Source organism: Sebastes umbrosus, chromosome 4 (genome assembly GCF_015220745.1).
Source record: "Sebastes umbrosus isolate fSebUmb1 chromosome 4, fSebUmb1.pri, whole genome shotgun sequence".
Lineage (NCBI taxonomy): Eukaryota > Metazoa > Chordata > Actinopteri > Perciformes > Sebastidae > Sebastes > Sebastes umbrosus.
This window is the reverse complement of record NC_051272.1, coordinates 33456167-33476605: the sequence shown is the minus strand read 5'-3', so window position 1 is coordinate 33476605 and position 20439 is coordinate 33456167. Positions and strand designations below refer to the sequence as shown.

The 20439-nt window shown below is 41.4% G+C and overlaps 1 protein-coding gene across 1 annotated transcript; it reads left to right on the top strand.

The window, feature by feature from the left end:
* Nucleotides 1-3163: 3163 nt before the first annotated feature.
* Nucleotides 3164-7590, top strand: LOC119487540 (olfactomedin-like). Its single transcript, XM_037768506.1, has 5 exons — nucleotides 3164-3196; nucleotides 3385-3543; nucleotides 5023-5235; nucleotides 5603-5735; nucleotides 6375-7590. Exons 1-5 carry the CDS (start codon nucleotides 3164-3166, stop codon nucleotides 7220-7222), a joined length of 1386 nt encoding a protein of 461 aa, XP_037624434.1. The 3' UTR covers nucleotides 7223-7590.
* The last annotated feature ends 12849 nt before the right edge of the window (nucleotides 7591-20439 follow it).

The window sequence follows — 20439 nt, the reverse complement described above, 5'->3', positions numbered from 1 at the left end:
CTCCTACAAAATCCTCCTCCTCACCTACAAATCCCTCCATGCCCTTGACACCCAATACTTCCACCCCTCCACCCCTATACCCCATCCCATAATCTGCAGCCTTAAACTTAACTTAAACTTTATTATAGTTTTCATATACATACAGGTACATACATGAAATTTGACCTCTGCATTTAACCCATCCTTAGGAGCAGTGGGCTGCTGAAAAGCACCCGGGGAGTACCAACCTTGTGGTTAAAGGACGACCACTCCAGCCATTGATCCACAGCTGCCCCATCTGATCTCTCTGATCTCTCCAACCCCATTATGGAGGGACAACAATTGTCACGGAAATAGTAATAATGCATCTAATTAATTATTAAATAATTGTAGAATAAAAATAGGCATTCATAAATGTATTTACAAATTAATTTATTAATCTATAAATATAATAAATTACAAAGTAATTAATCATTTGATATTTTAATGGTGCAATAAAAAGAGGAATTTAGATAAAATAATTTACAAATGAAATCAATCCATCAATAAATAGTTCAAATTAAGAAGCAACACAAATCGGTCAATAATTATGTAATTTAAAAATACATTAATGAATGAATGAATAAATAATGGAATTTAAAAATCTTCATTCAGATACACAAATTGAATTAAGAGTACAGATTTTAATCAGGCCTTTAAAAGGACAATTCCCTTTGCCATTTCCATTTGCATTTCCCTGCTGTTTTTCCTTTTCCTGCAATTTTTTTTTCCGAAATAAGGTCCCATGGTGGTCCACCGGAAGGGGAGGGACTTTGCCTCTCTATAAGATGTGGGCATAATCAGCGTGATGTCACCCATTGTTTTGTGGACTAGGGTTTTGAAGCATCGATTTCCGCATTTTGGCCATCGCCATCTTGGTTTTTGGCCACCACCATCTTGTTTTTTGCAACCAGAAGTGACACGAGAGGGTGGAGCTAAGTACAACCAAACGCTGAGTAAAGCCTGGAGCACACTGCCCGCTTCATGCTCGCGTGACGGCAGCATCGCGTGTTGTTTTTTATTTCGGCGTCCATGTTAACAGGTTAGAGTGGACACACTGCCCGCATGAGACGCGCGTCTATTTTATAGAATAGAAGGGTCGCCTATTTTACACGCGAGCCCCTCAACGTCTCAGCTGCGTGTCCAGCAGCAACAGACAGTGAAGATGATCTATTGACAGCATATTAACTTCATACCAGCAAGACTTTACTACAGTTTCGAGGTTTATCTGTAGAATATGTTACGGAGATGAAAAAAAAGTTTTTTAAATCAACACTTCCTGCTTTCATTTCAAAATAAAAGCCCTCAGGCGTTTTTTCTATAGACAGAATCCCTTCATTTGTTAACACGACGCTTTTATTCTGAAATATGAGCAGTCAGTGCTGTGGAAAACGCAGTGACTTTGGGGGCTCCAAAAATTTATAAAGTTTGGGGTTTAAATCAACATTTCCTGCTGTCATTTCGAAATAAAAGCCCTAAAGCGGGTTTTCACAAGGCTTTTATTCTGAAATATGTGCCGGACAGTGATGTGGAACAAGCAGAGTTTGGAAAGCATCATAAATGAATACAGTAGGAGTTTTAATTGTGGATTATTACTATTATTTACTAATTACCACACGTTTCTGAACCTTTCTCTGTCTATAATAAATATAAATTATATTTATCATGAAGTTAAATGGCCATTAAAAGGCAAACTCTATGTAGAAAGAAAGGGCTGACAGCAGCATCAGAAACACAGCTGACAGGTAGCTGACACGCTCCCGACAGGCAGCTAACTCACGTCTAGTGTGAACACCCTAGGTGGGCATCACGCGGCCACGACGTGACGCTGCCGTCAGGCGAGCCTGAAGCGGGCAGTGTGCCCACGGCTTAAGACATTTGTAGGTGCCCAAAATGTTACAATTAACTTTCAAGAACGAAAAACACACTGTGAAAGGGTTAGGTAAGTTCTAAGAAAAAACACCCAGACCGGACAACGCCGTGGTAGAAACCTGTCAATCACAAGGTAGCCACGCCCTAAAGCATCCCCTGCTTTATGGTCTATTTGACTCTAAATGGGATCATAATTTACTAAATGATCATCATGCTGTATTGAAGAAGACTTGAAACCAGTGATTGAGACTATAAACTCATGTTTACAATATTTACTGAGGTAATAAATCAAGTGAGAAGTAGGCTCATTTTCTCATAGAATTCTATACAATCAGACTTCTTCTTGCAACCAGAGCAGTCGCCCCCTGCTGGCTATTAGAAAGAATGCAAGTTTAAAGGTCCCATATTATAACAAAGTGAGATTTTCATGTTTTTTTTATAATAAAGCAGGCTTAAGTCCTATATAAGTACTGTGAAAGTATCGAAATGCTCAATCCACAGGGAAATACACACAGCCTGTATTCAGAAACTCTGCATTTGAAACAAGGTGCCAGGATTTCTGCCCATTTGTGATGTCACAAATATACTATATTTAGGTCATTTGCACAGATTTAAAAGTAAACATGATGACAAACTAAATGTGTCCCAGTTTATTCTTGGTTGCAGTGTATGTCAATGTCATCAGCTGACAGGAAGGACACAAGGACCCATGCTGTTGCCTAAAAATGCAATTCTGTTGCAATTTCGTCGCAATTCCGTCGAAATGCGCTAAAACGGAGCGCTTAAGACAGAGGGTTTATACAGGCATATTCAGACCGACAGTATGAGGAAAATAAAGTTTTTATTGAATATTACAGCATGTAAACATGTTCTAGTAGAAACACAAAATACAAGTATGATCCTGAAAATTAGCATAATATGGGACCTTTAAAGCACTTATGCATTGGCTTCATTTTAGAGAACCAGAGGTTATACCTCCTGGAGACAACACTGCACAGGGGAAATAATAACCACTGAATTAAGTAAGGGGGGGGAATATGGGAAATTCCTGTGTTGACCATAACTGTTGTGAAACTCTCACATTTTTAGAGTTTCACATCCACTTGAGCGGTTTTAAGACTTTAGTGACTCATCAGCAACGAGAAGCAAGTCAGGAAAACGTGTGTGTGGTGTGATTGAGTGTATTAGAGAAAAGAGAAGAGGAGAAGTGGTGACTTCAGTACTGCCAGTGTCTGTCCTTGTCAGTCCACTATTCATCTTTCCAGCTGGAAACATGCTGCTGCTGCTCCTAATGCTGCTGTCATCAGTGAGTTACACTTGATATCCTACTCTTAGAAAATTAAGGACAAAAGTGGAAGATATAGCTCTTTATGACATTAGACAGAGGCTCTTTTCTTCCATTTTTTCGTTATTTTTGTTAGTGCAGTCTCTTAACTTTATCTTTGTAAATCCTCCTGTTAACAACATGAATGTTTTGTGCTCGTATGACTGCAGAGTGACGGCCAGGCTCAGCGTGTGTCGGGTAAGAACAAGAATGGTTCGTGTGTCTGTGCGGTGAACTCCACCATGTGGTCCTTCCCTGTTGTGAATTACGAGGCCGTGCTGCAGCAGGTTCAGTCCTGTGAAGTATCTTTGAACAGTCTGCAGGAAAAGGTGAGAACTAAAGTCGACCAGCATTTTTTGACAGTATTGAGTGTGGTACTTAGTTCAGGGGATACAACCCAGGTGAATAGGGTCAAACAAAACAAATGTAACTAATAGATATCACTATGAAACTTCCCCAGTTGATTACGTACATTAGGACAATATTTTTTTTAATTTAAAATGTTATGTTTAAATATGCAAATGAGGCATTATCTATAGCTAACCTTTGGTGAATTAAAGGAGAAATCTAAAGATGCAAATAGACAAAGTAGTAATATAAACACCTGAATGTGTGGTTTGGATGTTTTCTTTCCACCAGTCTGAAAGAAGACATGTTATCGTAGCAAAATTGCCCAAAATCTCAAAATTGTCCGATCCATGAAAAACGATGTTCTAACTCACACAGGCTGCACCCTCCACCTATGTCCCCGTGCTCCTTGAGCTGGAGAATGTGATGTGCAGGGTTTCTACTGTTTGTTTCTGACCCCTGCAGGGTTAGACCATGGCTTTACCCAAATCAGTTCTGTGCTATCTAAGGTGGCTAGGAACCCTTACTTCTCCGCTGCATCGGCCTAGGTTATAAAGAAGGAGGCGGGCTGCGGTGTCTAATCCTTAGCCGGTCTGGATCAGTGTGGTTGGGTCGGTGTGGTGGCGTGGCAGGGTGTACATCTATAGGGCTCCACCGACTGTGTGATAGAGTCCAGTAGAGGGCAGAGCCTGTGTGAGTTAGAACGAATGTTACAGTATTGTAACCCTAGTTCTATGAGCACAGGCAGAGCCCTCTACCAAGGAGACCCTGCCGCTCCTGCGCCGCTCGCTGAAGAGGGCGTGAGCGGATACCAGGCTTTGTGCAAGTTTGTAAGTATTAGGGATGTTAATAATTAACCGTTTAACTGCTAACCAACATTAGGCATTTTAACCTATTAATGCTATTAAAAGAAATATTAATAATTAATTAAAAAGCTGAGCGGCTCAGAGGAGCGGCTCATCACTTTAAGGAGAATAGCTGGTCCACCTTAAGAGGTGGAGCCAGAATTGCAGGATACAGAAAGTTGGCTCCGGTCTCTCGAGCTCGCTTGAGCAGAGCGGAGAGAGTATTACCCATAGAGTCCAGTAGAGGGCTCCGCCTGTGCTTATAGAACTATGGTTACAATATCGTAACCTTCGTTTTTGCCCTGGGGCGACTCCCCTTAATTCAGACTGGGTCCAGTCCAGTCCACATTGATGGATTTTATGGATACAGTGGTGCTGAGCCACACTGTACTGGTTAGATGCATTTATTATAATGCAACATTTTGATTGGATACAATAATTGTGATTATTATGATTACTATCGGCATTTCAGACTCTTTAGTTCACCTGACTTGCATGTCTTGTGACTGTGTGAAGGTGCAGTACTCAGTGAAAATGATTTCAGAATATACTATATGTACTTGAACCTGGAATCCTGAAAACGTATTCAGAGTTTCTGTCTGTTTCTCCATGCAGGTGGAGTTGTCCAACCAGCGGCTCCCTCAGATCCAGGCTCTGATCAAGAACTTGACTGAGCGGCTGGAGCCTCACCAGTACCTGCAATACCAGGGCCTTTACACAGACTTGTCTCTGCACCAGCTGGGCCAGGAGCTCAGCCAGCTGGAGACAGACATCGGTGCCATCCACGGCCAGTTTAACAATGCCCAAACAAAGAAACTGTCCAACGAGGTACAGCAGAACATTAAGTGACACTAAAATGATTCCGTTATAACGTTGCAGAGCAATAACCCACATGAGTAACATGAAGCTAAACTCCATGCTGCATAAGAAACTAGCAATATGATACAACAAAGAAAAATATAATAAGACTGCTGCATTATGTTAGCGTCATATCAATGGTATATGACAGAAATGAAAGAAAAAGAGAGGACCGAATTTAAATTTAGTGATATATCAAGAGAACAAATATGATCATATGAAGAAACATATCAAGTTATTTGAAATGTTTTAAAGTTAAATGTTACCATATAAATATGTTAACTGTCTGTATACCATGCTGTAAATGTGTGTGTGTGTGTGTGTGTGTGTGTGTTAGGTGGGTAAACTGCGTACAGATGTGGACAGGATAAAAATGTCGGACACAATTAACATGAAGGCTGTCAAAGAGAAGCTGCGCTACCTGAAGAACAGCGCGGAGTCCTGCAAGTCCATCCCCAAAGACTTCAAAGGTAAGCATGGTGTGCGTGTGTGTGTGTGTGTGTGTGTCTAATAATTAACCGTTTAACCGTTTACCAACATTAAGCATTTTAACCGATTAATGCTATTGGTTAAAACAGTTAAAAGAAATGTTAATAATGAATTAAAAAGCTGAGAATAACTACTTGTCACTTAAAGGAGAAAAGCTGGTCCACCTTAAAAGTGCCTGAGCCGGCATTACAGATACAGGAAGTTGGCTCCCGTCTATAGCTCGCTTGAGCGAAGGAGTTATAGCCTCGTATTTACAGTAGATTTAGTGTATTTACGATACAAGGGTTTACATAAAATTTAATTTATTTTATTTTCATTTATTTGTTATATTATTATGAATAGCACAATAACAAATTTCACCCCCATGACCAGAGCAGAACCGCAAATTTGCAGCATTCAGCAAAGAATAGATGCTCAGTGCCTCGTCGCTCTGCTGGCGAATGTAGCATAGTATAAATACACGGCTCTCCCATTGCAGAGAATTAAAAAAAATATGCCGGTCTCTGGAAAAAAAAACGCTTTGACCAAACTCAACCGGTGACTCTGGCTCTTTGTGTCCCTGTTTTAGCTTCCCCTGCTCTAGACTGTACTGTACATTCAACTTCTCTCTCCGTTTCCAGGCCAGCACAGGTACTGCCTCAAGGGCCTGATCTCCGACATCAGCGATCCCGTCACGACTAAGGTCACTCCCCAGGGTAAGGGCTACATCTCTGGTTCGTGGGGCAAACAGGCCCAGATGGACAGCGAGGGAGAGGAGAACAGCTACTGGGTTCAGCCTCTGCTCAGCGGCAACATCTGGGGCAACACCGTGCGCGTATATCAAAACTACAAAGACTTCATGGCCTCCGTCAACCACAAGGACTTTACCTTCGCTCCATCCTACACTCACGCCAACACCCTCGAGGGTCCAAGTAGTGTTCTATATGGTGAAGCGCTGTACTATCACTGCTACCTCTCTGCAGATGTCTGCCGCTACGACCTGAACAGCAACACCGTCAAGCGGGTGACACTTCCGGGCACCGGCGTCGGTTTCAACAACAAGTTTCCGTATTGTTACTTTGACTGTCGTCTCAATAGTGATGTGGACGTGGAGGCAGATGAGACGGGACTGTGGGCCTTGTATGCCACTGTTGGTAACCATGGTAATCTGGTAGTGAGCCGACTGGTTTGGAACAGCGTGAATGAGACGCTCAATGTCACACAGACATGGGAGACAAGGATGTTCAAGAAGGCGGTGAGCAATGCTTTCATGGTGTGCGGTGTGCTATATGCTACCCGTTATGTGGACAATTACCGCGAGGAGGTGTTCTACGCCTTTGACACAGCAACAGGCAAAGAGGACAACTCACTAGCACTGCCACTGGAGAAGGTAGCTAAGGGAGTGGCCAGCCTGAGCTATAACCCCACCAACAAGCAGATCTACATGTACAATGATGGATATCTACTAGCCTACCAGGCCCACTTCTGATCTGAGGCTGTTGTAATTGGCATTTAGCCATGTCACATAACACAACAAGAAATAAATAGAGCTAGAAAAGGTCCAGCGAAATATGTCAAACTATATATCATATCAGGTACTCCATATTGTTAGCATATCACGTAGCCTGTAGCGCAGTGGGTATAGTGGTCATCCTTTAAACGTAAGCTTGGTGGTTCGATCCCCAACTGTCTGCATGTCGCAGTGTCGTTGAGCAAAACTCAAAGTTGCTCCCGGGCGCTTAACTGCAGCTCTCTACTCCTACAATGCTTAGGATGTGTTAAATGTAGAGGGCAAATTTCATGTATGTATGTACCTGTATGGATATGATGATTGTAATAAAGTTTCTTACTTTTTGAGTTTGTTGTAACAAATGTTTGTGATGTAACAAAAACTGAAATAATTAACTTTAAAAGCATTTTTCCAATGTAAATATAGCTCAACTCATCAGATGGATTATCAGTTTTCTGGTAATTTACAGTTTTTCTCATTCGCTGTTTTTTTTTTTCTCAACTTTTTAATGAGAATAATTTTTTTTTTTCAAAATAATCAGCTCAAATCTCTGAACAATTAGTTTGTTGTTCACAACAGATTAGAATTTCTCATTCGTTCAAACCAAATTGCACGTGTTTTGTACAAAAGAGTAAGTACAATAACCACTTGCACGCCTTGCTGATCAAAACTGAAGAGTTGATTCTCAGTAAAGTTGTAAAACTCTTCACAACTTCTAAACATTATTTCATCGTTTGAGCAATCACATGCAAAATGATCCATTCACTTATCAAAATCTGCCAGACATACACATTCCATAAATATCTATGACACGGTGTTACGTACTGTGGGGAGGTACAATTTGTTGTTTTTTACTGAACTACCACAGCTTTTTTCATTGTTGCTGGGTTTTAGATTTTTTTCTGGCATGGATGTCATTTTGTGGCAAATTTTCAGTTCACTGTATATGACTTTACATGAAAGATCAAAGGTGAATTTTCAGTTTACAGTACATATAACACATTTCTATACAAATACATTTACTGTAAACACAAATGTGCATATCCTGTTTCTGTGTACTACAGTATTGACTTTTCCCAAGTACACTTTTACCTGCTGTATAAATGGGAATCTAAACACCTCAGTGCGAGATACAACAGCATTCAGGTAGACAAAACTGACATTCTGGTATAGAACAGTAAGCAGTCTGTGTCAACCAAAAGGTTGACACAATAACTGGTTTTGAAGCATGAATGAAGTTTGGGTGAGTTACTACGTACCTTTTGCAGACATGCAATAGAGTTGCGATGTCCCATCAAACAGTTGTGACAATTGTATTTACAGTTTAGAGAAAGTTAAGACTGTTTCAAAAAAATTAGCCAAAGCGATTGCGAAAAAATTTAGGTAAAAGTTTACTGGGAAAAGTCATTACTGTAGTACACAGGAACAGGATATGTACATGTGTGTTTATACAGTAAATGTATTTGTATAGCAATGTATTACATATATTGTAAACAGGAAATTCACCTTTGATCTTTTATGTAAAGTCATACACAGTGAACAGAAAATTTTCCCCAAAATGACATTCATGCCAAAAAAAAACAGACCCTGCAACAATGAAAGAACCTGCTGTAGTTCAGTAAAAAAAACTTAAAAAAAACTGTACCTCCTCATAGTATGTGACACCATGTCATAGACATTTATTGAATAAACATGTACGTATGTCTGACAGATTTTGATAAGTGAATGGATCATTTTGCACGTGGTGCTCAAACGATGAAAGAGCGTTTCGAAGTTGTGAAGAGGACGACAACTTCACTGAGAATCAACTCGTCAGTTTTGATCAGCAAGACGTGCAAGTGGTTAATGTACAAATTGTAGACAATTGAACTTACTCTTTGCACACGTGTACCAAAACACGTGCAATTTGCTAGAAAGAATGAGAAATTCTATTCTGGTGAGAACAACAAACTAGTTGTTCAGAGATTTGAGCTGAAGTGAAGAACAAACTAAAGAACTCATTATTTTGAAAAAAATAATTCTCATTCAAGAATTGAGCCAAAGCGAATGAGAAAAACTGTAATTACAACTTTTATTTGTGTAGCTTGGGCCATCAGTTCTATCAGTCATGGTAAGAGTAATTACTCAAAATGGGTCCAACGCGAGTTTATTTACATAAAAACAAAGCAAAAACATTTTTATTGCTTGTCAAAGTAAATTTTCAATATGTCAGGTATAATGACTGTTATGTCAAAGCAAATTTATCCAGGTCTAAAAATGTTATTATACATGTTGGTGATTTGCCAACATATAAAACAATGTGAATCATTTATCTAAACATTAGCCTGAATTGCTAACATAGGCAGTTTTTTCTAAAATGGTGGCTATGGGGTAAATTGAGCCAATGGTTCAACTTACACACCCCTACCAGATGGCACTGAAGTTAAGTCTGTGAAGACTAAACTTGTATTCAATGTAGTATTACATACACAACTGGTTTGGTGTATCATATGTTACACATTCTGGAAAAGCTATCTTGCCAAGAACCTACAAGAGAAGAACCAACTGGGGCTCAACACCTGTGGTGGAAGACGTATTCAGATGTTTCACCTACAAGAGAGATCTTTTACTTTACTACAAGTCAAAGTCATGCATTCAAAATCATACTCATGTAAAAATACAAGAGCATTATCATCAAAATATACTTAAAGCTTCAGTAGGCAGTATAGTTTTGGCATCATTGGGCTAAAATTCCATAATAACCCTTCAGCATGTTGTTCAGCTAAACAGTACACTACAAGATGTTCATTCCACTAGCAAGGACCACACCATCAGCAAGGTACGATTTAACAATTTTATTGAAGGAAAACACAGTTGATGCTTGTTGTGATGGAATATTTGATACATAAGTTAACTTATAGGAAGGAAGAGGTCCCGGAGCTGATGATGTCTTACAAAGAAGGTTTATTGAAGCTTGATCAAGGAGCAATTGTCAGGTCTCCACCATTGAGGTGCTCTCTGCGTGAAGGCCTCACAACTCTGCCCTTCCTCCCTGGTGCTCAGTGTCTTACCCTTATCATGTTTTGATTTACTCGGTTCCTCTGGCATCTCTGACCCTGGTTGCCCCAGCGACTGGCTCTATGGTCCCTACTACAGACGCAGCTGTACAGATAACGGTGGCTCCTCTAGACAGGACTCCAACCCAATAATGTCAACAGAGGGACACTCTGACAAACACTCTGACCTTTCGACCAATAAGAGAGGAATTAATGGAAAATTCCATCACACTTGTGGTTTGTCCTCTTAGTCGGATGCGGTTTGGGGAGCTTGCGAGGATCTGCTGTAGCGTCTGGGCACGACGGACCCCCTCTGGGACCCTACGAAGAGGAGACGAGGAGATTAGGAGAGAAGAATGGGTTGGGAGGGAGGGGTGAGGAATACGAGAGCAGAGGAGGAGTGGGTTAGGCAGTTATTTATAGGAAATACAGGAAGTGGCACGTTGAGGCGTGGTCCTGCTCCCGAAATTCTGCTGATAGCTTCAATTCACTATCAAGGACCACACCATCAACAAGGTACGATTTAACAATTTTATTGAAGGAACACACTGATGATGCTTGTGGTTTGTCCACTTCGTCGGATGCGGTTTGGGGAGCTTCAATCAAGGATCCACTGTAGTGCCCGGGCACGACGGACCCCCAAAACCCCCAGTTACATGATACTGGATTGAGCTGATCTTAGATCTTTGAGATCTGAGTGGATGGAGCAGTGATACGCTTGGGAAGACCAGCGGCCCATGATTTGGGTTATGTGTTCTGGGGTGCCATTACGGGAGGCCAAAGTAGCAGAAGGCAGCGGGGGGCGCTGTTATCCAGCCAGGTGCCATGTTCCCCTGCTAAGGCTGGCTGATGTGATTGCACAAAGTGGCAGCTGGGGGCACTGGTATCCCAGTGCCAGATGACATGATTAGAATGAGCTGCTGCGATTGCTTGAAGTAGGCGGTGGGGTGCTGGCATCACGGTGCCAGATGTCCTGGCTAGAGCAAGCTGCTGCGGTTGCTGGTAGTAGGCGGTGGGGCGCTGGCATCAAGTGCCAGATGTCCTGGCTAGAGCAAGCTGCTGTGGTAGCTGGGAGTAGGCGGTGGGACGCTGGCATCATGGTACCAGATGTCCTGGAAAGTTCTTCTGTTTTCCTTTTTTTTTCTCTCTCTCTCTTCTTTTTGTTTCTTCTTTTTTTTCTACTCTTTTCTTCTTTCTCCTTTCTTCTCTCGATTTAACAATTTTATTGAAGGAAAACACAGTTGATGCTTGTGGTTTGTCCACTTAGTCGGATGTGCTTAAGGGAACTTCGATCGAGGATCCGCCGTAGCACCCGGGCACGACGGACCCCTTCAAGGACCCTACAAAGAGGAGACGAGGAGATTAGGAGAGAAGAATGGGTTTGGAGGGAGGGGTGCGGAATATGAGAGTGGAATAGGAGAATGGGTTAGGCAGGTATTTATAGGAAATACGGGAAGTGGCGAAATTCTGCTGACAGTGTCAATTAAAGCTCAAGCTCATTTAAATGATTTATATAGGCCAACTGAATACGTGTGTTACCACAGTATATAATGCGGCATCCATTTCTCTTCACGATTGGCGAATGCCCATTGACTGCTACATCTTAAGGGATGGAGTCGCTGTTACAAGATCCCCGTCAGTGCCCCTGTTGTGCCCCAACTTCATCGCCGGAGTGGATCTTCGCGATGCATGCTTCCTATGCCTCGGAGCGGACCACGCAGAGGAGGACGTTCAGCATTCTCCAGACTGCCTAGCCTGCAGGTCGATTCCCAAAATTCAACGACAGCTGAGATGCTACATTAGCATCCGCTGTGATGACGGTGACCCAGAGTCTGAGTTTGACGCTGCAGAGATGCCCGCTTCCTGTGTCAAATTTAACTGTAGAAAATGTAGCCTACATCCTTCAGTTGTCTATTGTAATGAAATAAATTTAAACGACAAAGCCAGAATAGCCATAGTACCATACAGAAGGCAGTACAGAGTTTGCAGTTATTTCAGTCATTTACTTTAACTTGAATGGGAGGCTGTTCAGACTGTTAAGTAGTTTCCACTTTGAGTACAGTAAACACCATGTGAACAGTTTGTAGTAGTTTCGGTTGCACCCAGTAGGGGGAAGTGTAATCTCACACTGAAGTCAGGGGGACAGATGTTTCTGCTGCTGTGGCCTGGTTTCCAGTTTCTGGCTGGCTGCCTCTCAGACACACCCAAAGCTCTGCTCACATAATGACAGACCTGCTGCCCTACAGATTTAAAGAAGTCAAACAGCAGCCGGCTGGCACAGGACAAAACTTAATGGTCTACTCTTTACCGTGTATGTGGTCAGCCTGATTTCATGTTTCTGGTACAGGGAAAATAGGCTGGGCAGGATCTACATGTTCTGTAATGATATGCTGGGACATTGTAACATTTTGGTAACCTTCAGAGTCATAATTTTCATCTTCAGATCCTCTCTTTCATGCTGCGACTCAGTCCCCTTCTGTAGAAATGAACAGCGACTGTAAAATGCAGAAACTGATGTAGAAATGCAACAGTGGATTGAATATCTGAGCCATAGGTGATTTACAACTGATGAGTCCTAAACTGAATCAATCCTTAGAGATCCAATAACTACTGGATGGGATGCCATAAATGTGCTACCAATATTCATGTTCTCCGTAAAATTAACTGCAATAACATTGGTGACCCTCTGACTCTTCATCCTGCATATACGGTGACCAGACGTCCCGGTTTGTCCGGGATTGTCCCGAGTCCCGACAAATATTTGTAAAGCACTTAAATGTCCCGGTTTTCAACATTCACTACCACATAGTCCGTGTTTTCACCACAAACAAAATAATAATATTATTATACTTGTTTTCATCACTTACATAGACATTAATCATGTTTTGTCCCACTCATTATTACCTAACCCAATATAAATTGAATGAAATCAGCACTGATCTGTCTGTATGTGTGTCGATCAATGTGTCGATCATATCTGTAAAACACTCAAATTGTCCCGGTTTTCACCACCATTAAAATAATAATATTATACTTATATAGGCGTTTATCATGTTCCACTCATTAATGAATTTGTGCGCATGAGATAAGTATACAGAGAGCCAGCACAGCGCACCGCTGCAGTCTCTATAGAGAGTGATGCTGCGCACGGTCAAGCCACAATTACGCACGGACACGGCACACAGAACCCTCCGTGCTTATGTGCACATCAAACATCGTTTCGATTAATTATTCTACACAGTTCCTTCAGCGCATCAACAGGCTCTTCGCTCCGCTTATAACTCCCTCAGGACTGGCCGTTCCTCTCAGTCTTTCACCTGGTGTCACCATCCTGACCAAAATTTCATCTGAGCTCCACAATTTGAATCATAATAGCCTGAGACAAAACAAGTTGAAAATTTTGTACGTAAGCCCAGACAAGAATACGTTTCCTCTGAGGGAAACTCTCTAAAGGACTCCCAAACTGTCAGTGCGTCATGAGGGGGATAGCCCTGTGATTAAAGAGGGAGAAAGTAGTGAATGTGATAAATCATGATAGTCACAGCCTCTAATGCACCCCCCTATAATAATGCCTTCTTTCTGATCTCACTTCGTGCTCAAATATGCCACAGGTGCGCCAAGTTAACCATCCTGATGAAAACGCCTATGGTGCGTGCATATTAGCGCGTGCATATTAGCGCGTGCCCATGTGCGTGTGAACGAGCGTGCATGAACGTGTGCATGCATGAATGTGCATGCGCGCGTGTCCCAGTTTGGGGGTTTGAAAATATGGTGACCCTAAGTTAGCTATCATGCTGAAGAGAAAATCTGTCTTTTCTAAAGAGCTCCAGGAGGCTCACTATACTCCTTCCTTCGTAAAGTACCCGGAAAACGAAAATGCTGTGTTCTGTACAGACTGCAAGAGTACGATTGACGGCGATCAACCTTCATTTATTAAGGTAACCTTTCAGCATATTGTGATTCAAGTGTTCTGAGAGGAAACTAGACTTCTGCACCTCCTCATGGCTCTGTTTTCAGGCTTTAAAAAATAAAAAACTTTGACCAATCACAGGTCATTTCAGAGAGGGAGAGCGTTCCTATTGGCTGTGCTCCGGCTGCTGGACGGTGCTTGGTATTTCCTCAGCAGATCTCAACATGGCTGCCGAGTCACAAACTTTCTGATTTTACAGCTAAACAGTACACTACAAGATGTTTCTGAAAACATTTGAGGAGAGAAATAGACATTACAGTAACAGAATATTGATTCATATTAGATCAGCGCTGCCTAGTTTGACGTTTGATCAGAATTTGCGAGTGATTGACAGTCGGCTCTCATAGATGGCAGCTGGACAGCAGACTCCAGATCAGCTCTGATTGGTTGTTTTCCTCCGGTCTGTGAAATCTTGCAGATGCCATTAGGAGCACCAGAGGACACAGAGGAACATGATTTCTTTCAGATTACCTGTCTCATGCACTACTGTCAGGATATAGTGACCGTTTTATAAAATTAACTTTTTTTAATCATATTTGCTCCATTTCTACCCACTGCAGCTTTAAGTGCATGGTCACTGAATGCTGATGCTTTACTGACCACTTACAGGGCTTCCTCCTGCTTATTGCCAGGAAGTCCATCCGGTTTTGTCTCCGAGGCAGAAACATGATGATAGCCTGACAGCTTCAACCTTACACATCATCACACCATACCCATAAATATGTAATGGTCCCATTAAAGAGTCCATCTGATACACATAGCCATTATTACTCGCTGCTTGTATCAAATACATGATTACCAGACTGCAACGAGCTGTCAGCCCATCTTCCTTAAAGCTGCACCAGGCCGGCCTTTCATGTAAAAATAAGCCAGGCTTATCAGCTTAAATCGCAGGCTGCTGCAGAGGAGAGTGCCCTGTCCACACACCGATTCTGGAAGTATAGACTGGTACTGGTTGGTAATCTTGCATACAGGAGGTGTCTCACAATTTATCTCAATTATTGGATGGTTTCCTTTGAACCTTGAAACATTGGCCAGGGGTCCATTTTGGGGGAAAACCATCCCGTGTCCCACTTAGACGGGAACAGATCCAACAGAAGAAGTTGAAACATGTCTCCAAACTTCTACTCTAAACAAACCGGTAATGGTAATTATACCGAAGAGTTGCTGTGTAGTTGGTTGCACCAACAATAAATCCCAAAACGTTGATCTGCGATTTCTTTCCCTGCCGTGTCCTAAAAAAGATATAATAGAGGGGCTTTATGGCTCCAAGCTATAGACCAGACCAGCATGGCTTTATGGCTCCAAGCTATAGACCAGACCAGCATGGCGTCATCGCCGAGGCTGCGCTCCTTTTTGGGGGAAAGAAACTCGCTGTCACAGGAGAGAAAATAGAAATTGACGAGAAGCTGTTGTGTAGCAGGTCAACCGAGGCTTTCACCCTGACATTTGAGGCACATAAAATACAATTCTACAATTTCATTTAGCAGACGCTTTTGTCCAAAGCGACGTACATCTGAGAGTTCGTACAACACAAGCAAGGATCTAGATAGGAGGGAACAACGTGAGTAAGTGCCAACAGCAGCTTCAAGTCCGATCGGACACAGGTGCCGACAGGCAGTGCACAGGGTGTATAGAAGCAGATTTGTTTTTTTGTCATCTTTAACAATATCAACAACGTCATCAATATCATCATCATGATGAATATCCTAATCAACATCAACAATATGAATGGATATTTAATTATTCATATATAATATAGTATATAATATGATATAGAAAATACATGAATATTCACTGTCAGTCAGTGTGGTAATGGCTAAATGATGCTGGTGACAGTGACTAGCATGGCTAGCTAACGTTAGCTTGAGTGGGAGGCTGCTGCAGTAATACAGTCATACATTAACGTTACAGCAGCGCCAGACTGTCGTCTCCAATTAAATCTCAGCCTCATTTACAGACAACACTTAGCCTAACACGATTTAATTAAACATGTACAGATGTCTGGATCAGCAATATCCGGCCACTGTGTTGGACGGGGGAAGACTGAAGGGACATGACGGCGATCAACCTTCATTTATTAAGTTATCGCGAACGCTCAGGTTCAGGCAAGGTCACAAAATATTTATTAGACATGTGTTTAAAACAAATGTTTGTACAACAGGAGAAGAATGCATACAAATTTGTCAAAAATTACAATCCAAACACACGTGAAATTGCATTGAAGTTCTATGGTTCTTTGGTCTTCTTTACCCCAAAAGGGGGCGCGGCCACGACTTTTTGCGAAGTACCCGTATGTGCCGGTCTGCCGCTCAGAACGCATGCCTCTTCGGAGCGGGCCGATTGCTTGGCCCTGGAAGTACGGCAGCGTTGTCTAGCATCGCTCATCGCTCATTGACTCCAGGGAAGAGTAAGATTATAGCGCTACACTGGATGAACATGCATGGAGGATGCTTAAAGTGTGTGTGTGTGTGTGTGCACTTTAATCATGGACAGCCTTTTATAAACATGCACTTACATGCAATATGCATATGCATAGTGTAGCCTACATTCAGTACAGTAGTTGGCTTATATGGCTCCTCTTACCTCTTCAGCTAAGAAGGGCTAAAGAAGAAGCAAAAAAGTGTCCTTGGAAATGCTATTACTGTAAAACCTCACTCATGTGAAATTCTCTATTTGTATTTACATTCTGTAGACATGAATAACTTATGAAGGTGTTGGGGTCTGCTGCAGTCTGTTATGTCATTAAGCTGTGGTGTGAAAAATGAATTCAGTGCACCATTACTTACTGTTCCAAAGAAATCTTGGCATTACTTGAGTTCACTGTGGCTTTGAAAGAGGAAAACTGAAAGAACGACAGGGAGAGCGTGAATCAGCTAATAACACTATTGATTAATAAAAGCTATTATTGAACCCTAAAATATAATCTCTGATAACTCTACTGTAGGCTATATTACAATGCCTGTGGACAGTCGGTTAATGCTAAATGCAAACATCACAGAAAGAGTGTGAATAGTCTATATTTTTACAGTGTCAACAACTCCAATGAAAAGACTCCAACCAACAATAAAGTGATATCTATCCATCAATTACTGCATGTGTATCAAAGCCCCATACATCGTTTATTCTCCCTATGTGTCATAGAGCTCCATTGTTGTCCAAAAACACATCAGCGAGCCAGATTGTGTCACATGTTCCTTCATTACCATGAACACACACATTGTAGTTTATTTTGACTCATTCCCACATACACTGTCCTGCTGCTGTAAATACTAGCGCATCAAATGTGTTTTTGAGTAACCTTTGCTCAAAACTATGTTGCCCAGGTGTTTTTTTAATTTTAAATTAAACTATGTATTTGAGACCAGTGTTGGGCAAATAACATGAAAATGCAGAAAATAGTCCTTACTCTATGCTCAATTTAAAAAAGTACATCAAAATGCTTTCCAACAACTCCAAAACCACCACACTGCAAAGCCTCATCTTGTGTATTCACCATGTGGAGAAATACAGAATGTAGACTGTGGTTTCTTTGTCATTTTTTCTCTCTTTTGGAATTTTATTTTGTACGTGTGCAGGTTCTTAAACTGTTTTAGTGAGTTGTGCATACAGGATTGACATAGCCTATTAACCTGCTTATAATACACCATATTGACCTTGATTACGAGACCCCCCCTTTTTTTAAAACTCAAAACTCTTTTTTGAAGATGGAAGATATATTGACTTGCATTTATATAGCACATTCACACTTGCCAACCCTCCCGATTTTCCCAGGAGACTCCCATTTTTCATTGCCGTGTCTGCGTTCACAACGTCGAGTCAACAATTTTAAGCCCAACCATGTTGTTTCTTCCTAATCCTAAAGTGGTTTTGTTGCCTAAACCTAAGCAAGTGTTTTTGTTTAATTCATGACATGAAGCATGTGTTTACTGCGACCGAAAAGTGACTCTGAGGTGTCTGACAAAGTCAGTATGTGACGAGTTGGGATGAAAACATGTTGAGAAGACACAACAGGTAAACAACGCAACTTAAAAAAGTCGTCAGAGGGCCTATTTCCTCTCTGTTGGTTTAAGTACGCCACCTCACCAAACATGTCGTACCAGACATGATCATTGTCTGCTGACTCTTTAGTTCATTTGTGTTTCTTTTTCTCATTTTAAATTTTTTTTTATTTTGATAAATCATGTTGGATTTTTTTCCCTGGTTCCTTTTCTTTTTCTTAAGTCGAGTTGAGGGGAGGTCCGATGTATAAGCCTGTGGCCCTGTCACATCTGTTTTATTCGTATTATCTGGTTTTATGCTGCTGTATACAGTATTTGTGCAAATAAAAAAGAAAAGAAAAAAAAGAATGTAATTGCTTACTAACATATAAAACAATGCCAGCCTCATCCTTTAACATCGCTGAGCTCGTTTTCCTGTAATTTGAGAGAGGCTCATCGTCATCTCTATTTGTGATTCAACTTTGACTTTCTCCATTAATGACTCAACTCATCACACTCAAAATGAAGGATTGATGTGTGGCTGCAGGCTCCAAGTATAAAATCTGCAGAATGAAGAATAAATAATAATAATAATAATAATAATAATAATAATAATAATAATAATAATAATAATAATAATAATAATAACAATAATAATAAAGACTTTATTTGGTAGCTCTTCACTCATTTCTCCCTTCTTCCTATTGGTTTTCACACAGGGCTTCAGTCTATTGGTTTTTAGCTAAATACAAACTGAAGTCCTTTGGCTCCGTTCAAGTTTGAAGAATGAATCTCTTCTGCCTTCAATAAATATTTGTGTAGCTAAATTATCCAGTCTGGTGGAAGCAGAGCAGCACACACTGTACCAAAAAGAGGATAATGAAAATGACTCAACATGTCGGCCTGCCATTGCTGCTGTGTTGTCCCACTGCTGAAATATTATGACTGAGACATTTAAAAATATAATCTCATCAAATGTCCCCTTAGGGAATAAAGCCAAGACCCAATATTTACACTGTTGTAATTGCAATCAGGTCTGGAACTGGAAGGTCTTGAGCTGAAGAGTATACAAAAAGAAAAAAAATACCCAGTCATCAGTAGTAGTAACTGTGGATGTGATAGAAAGGATGTGTGGAAATGAGAGAAAAAGGGAGACTGCAGTGTGAGGGGGTGTGAAGAGTGTAGAGGACGAGGAATGAGGGGGAGAAAGAGAAATGTATTGCTATTGTTGTTTGCACAAAAAAACTCTGAACCGCTCCAGGTTAGTGCTTTTGTACTGTCTGTTTTTGAGTTCAATACGTACGTACATGCAGACACTGATATGTACTGGTATGCTTCTGAGAAATAACAAAGCCTCTCACTCAGAGTCTGACAAAAGCTTTCTCCAAGTCATGCCTACTCAGCATTTGTATATTACCAAGTAACAATGTATTTAATGACAATATGTGTAACATGAGAGTTGCTTTTAGAGCCTGTTCAGACCGGCATTAACATGCATCCTGAGTGATCCAAAGACAAGTAAACAGCTTTAAGTACTCACTTCCCCGCTCTATATGCAAATAAACGTGTAGTAAACAGATGGCTAATACAACAGACGTTGTGACGTAATATTACAGGAATGTCATTGTGATGGAATTTTCTATTAATTCCTCTCTTCTTGGTTGGGAGGTCAGAGTGTTTGTCAGAGTGTCCCTCTGTTGACATTATTGGGTTGGAGTCCTGTCTATGGGAGCCACCGTTATCTGTACAGCTGTGTCTGTAGTGGGGACCATAGAGCCAGTCGCTGGGGCAACCAGGGTCAGAGATGCCAGAGGAACGGAGTAAGTCAAAACATGATAAGGGGTAAGACACTGAGCACCAGGGAGGAAGGACAGAGTTGTGAGGCCTTCACGCAGAGAGCACCTCAATGGTGGAGACCTGACAATTGCTCCTTGATCAAGCTTCAATAAACCTTCTTTGTAAGACATCATCAGCTCCGGGACCTCCTCCTTCCTTTAAGTTAACTTGTGTATCAAATATTCCATCACAGTCAGTAGTAATATCCTACATATTCGTGAATTCAGGCACATTTTATTAACATCAAAATAAAAGGTAATTGTACCGGCGATTCGGGGAACTCTGTGGGCGCCGCCAGCACTGCCGGTGAGACAGATATTTTTTATCAGGTGTTGGTGGAAACCAAAACAGAGATTAAAGCAGCAGTGGGTAGAA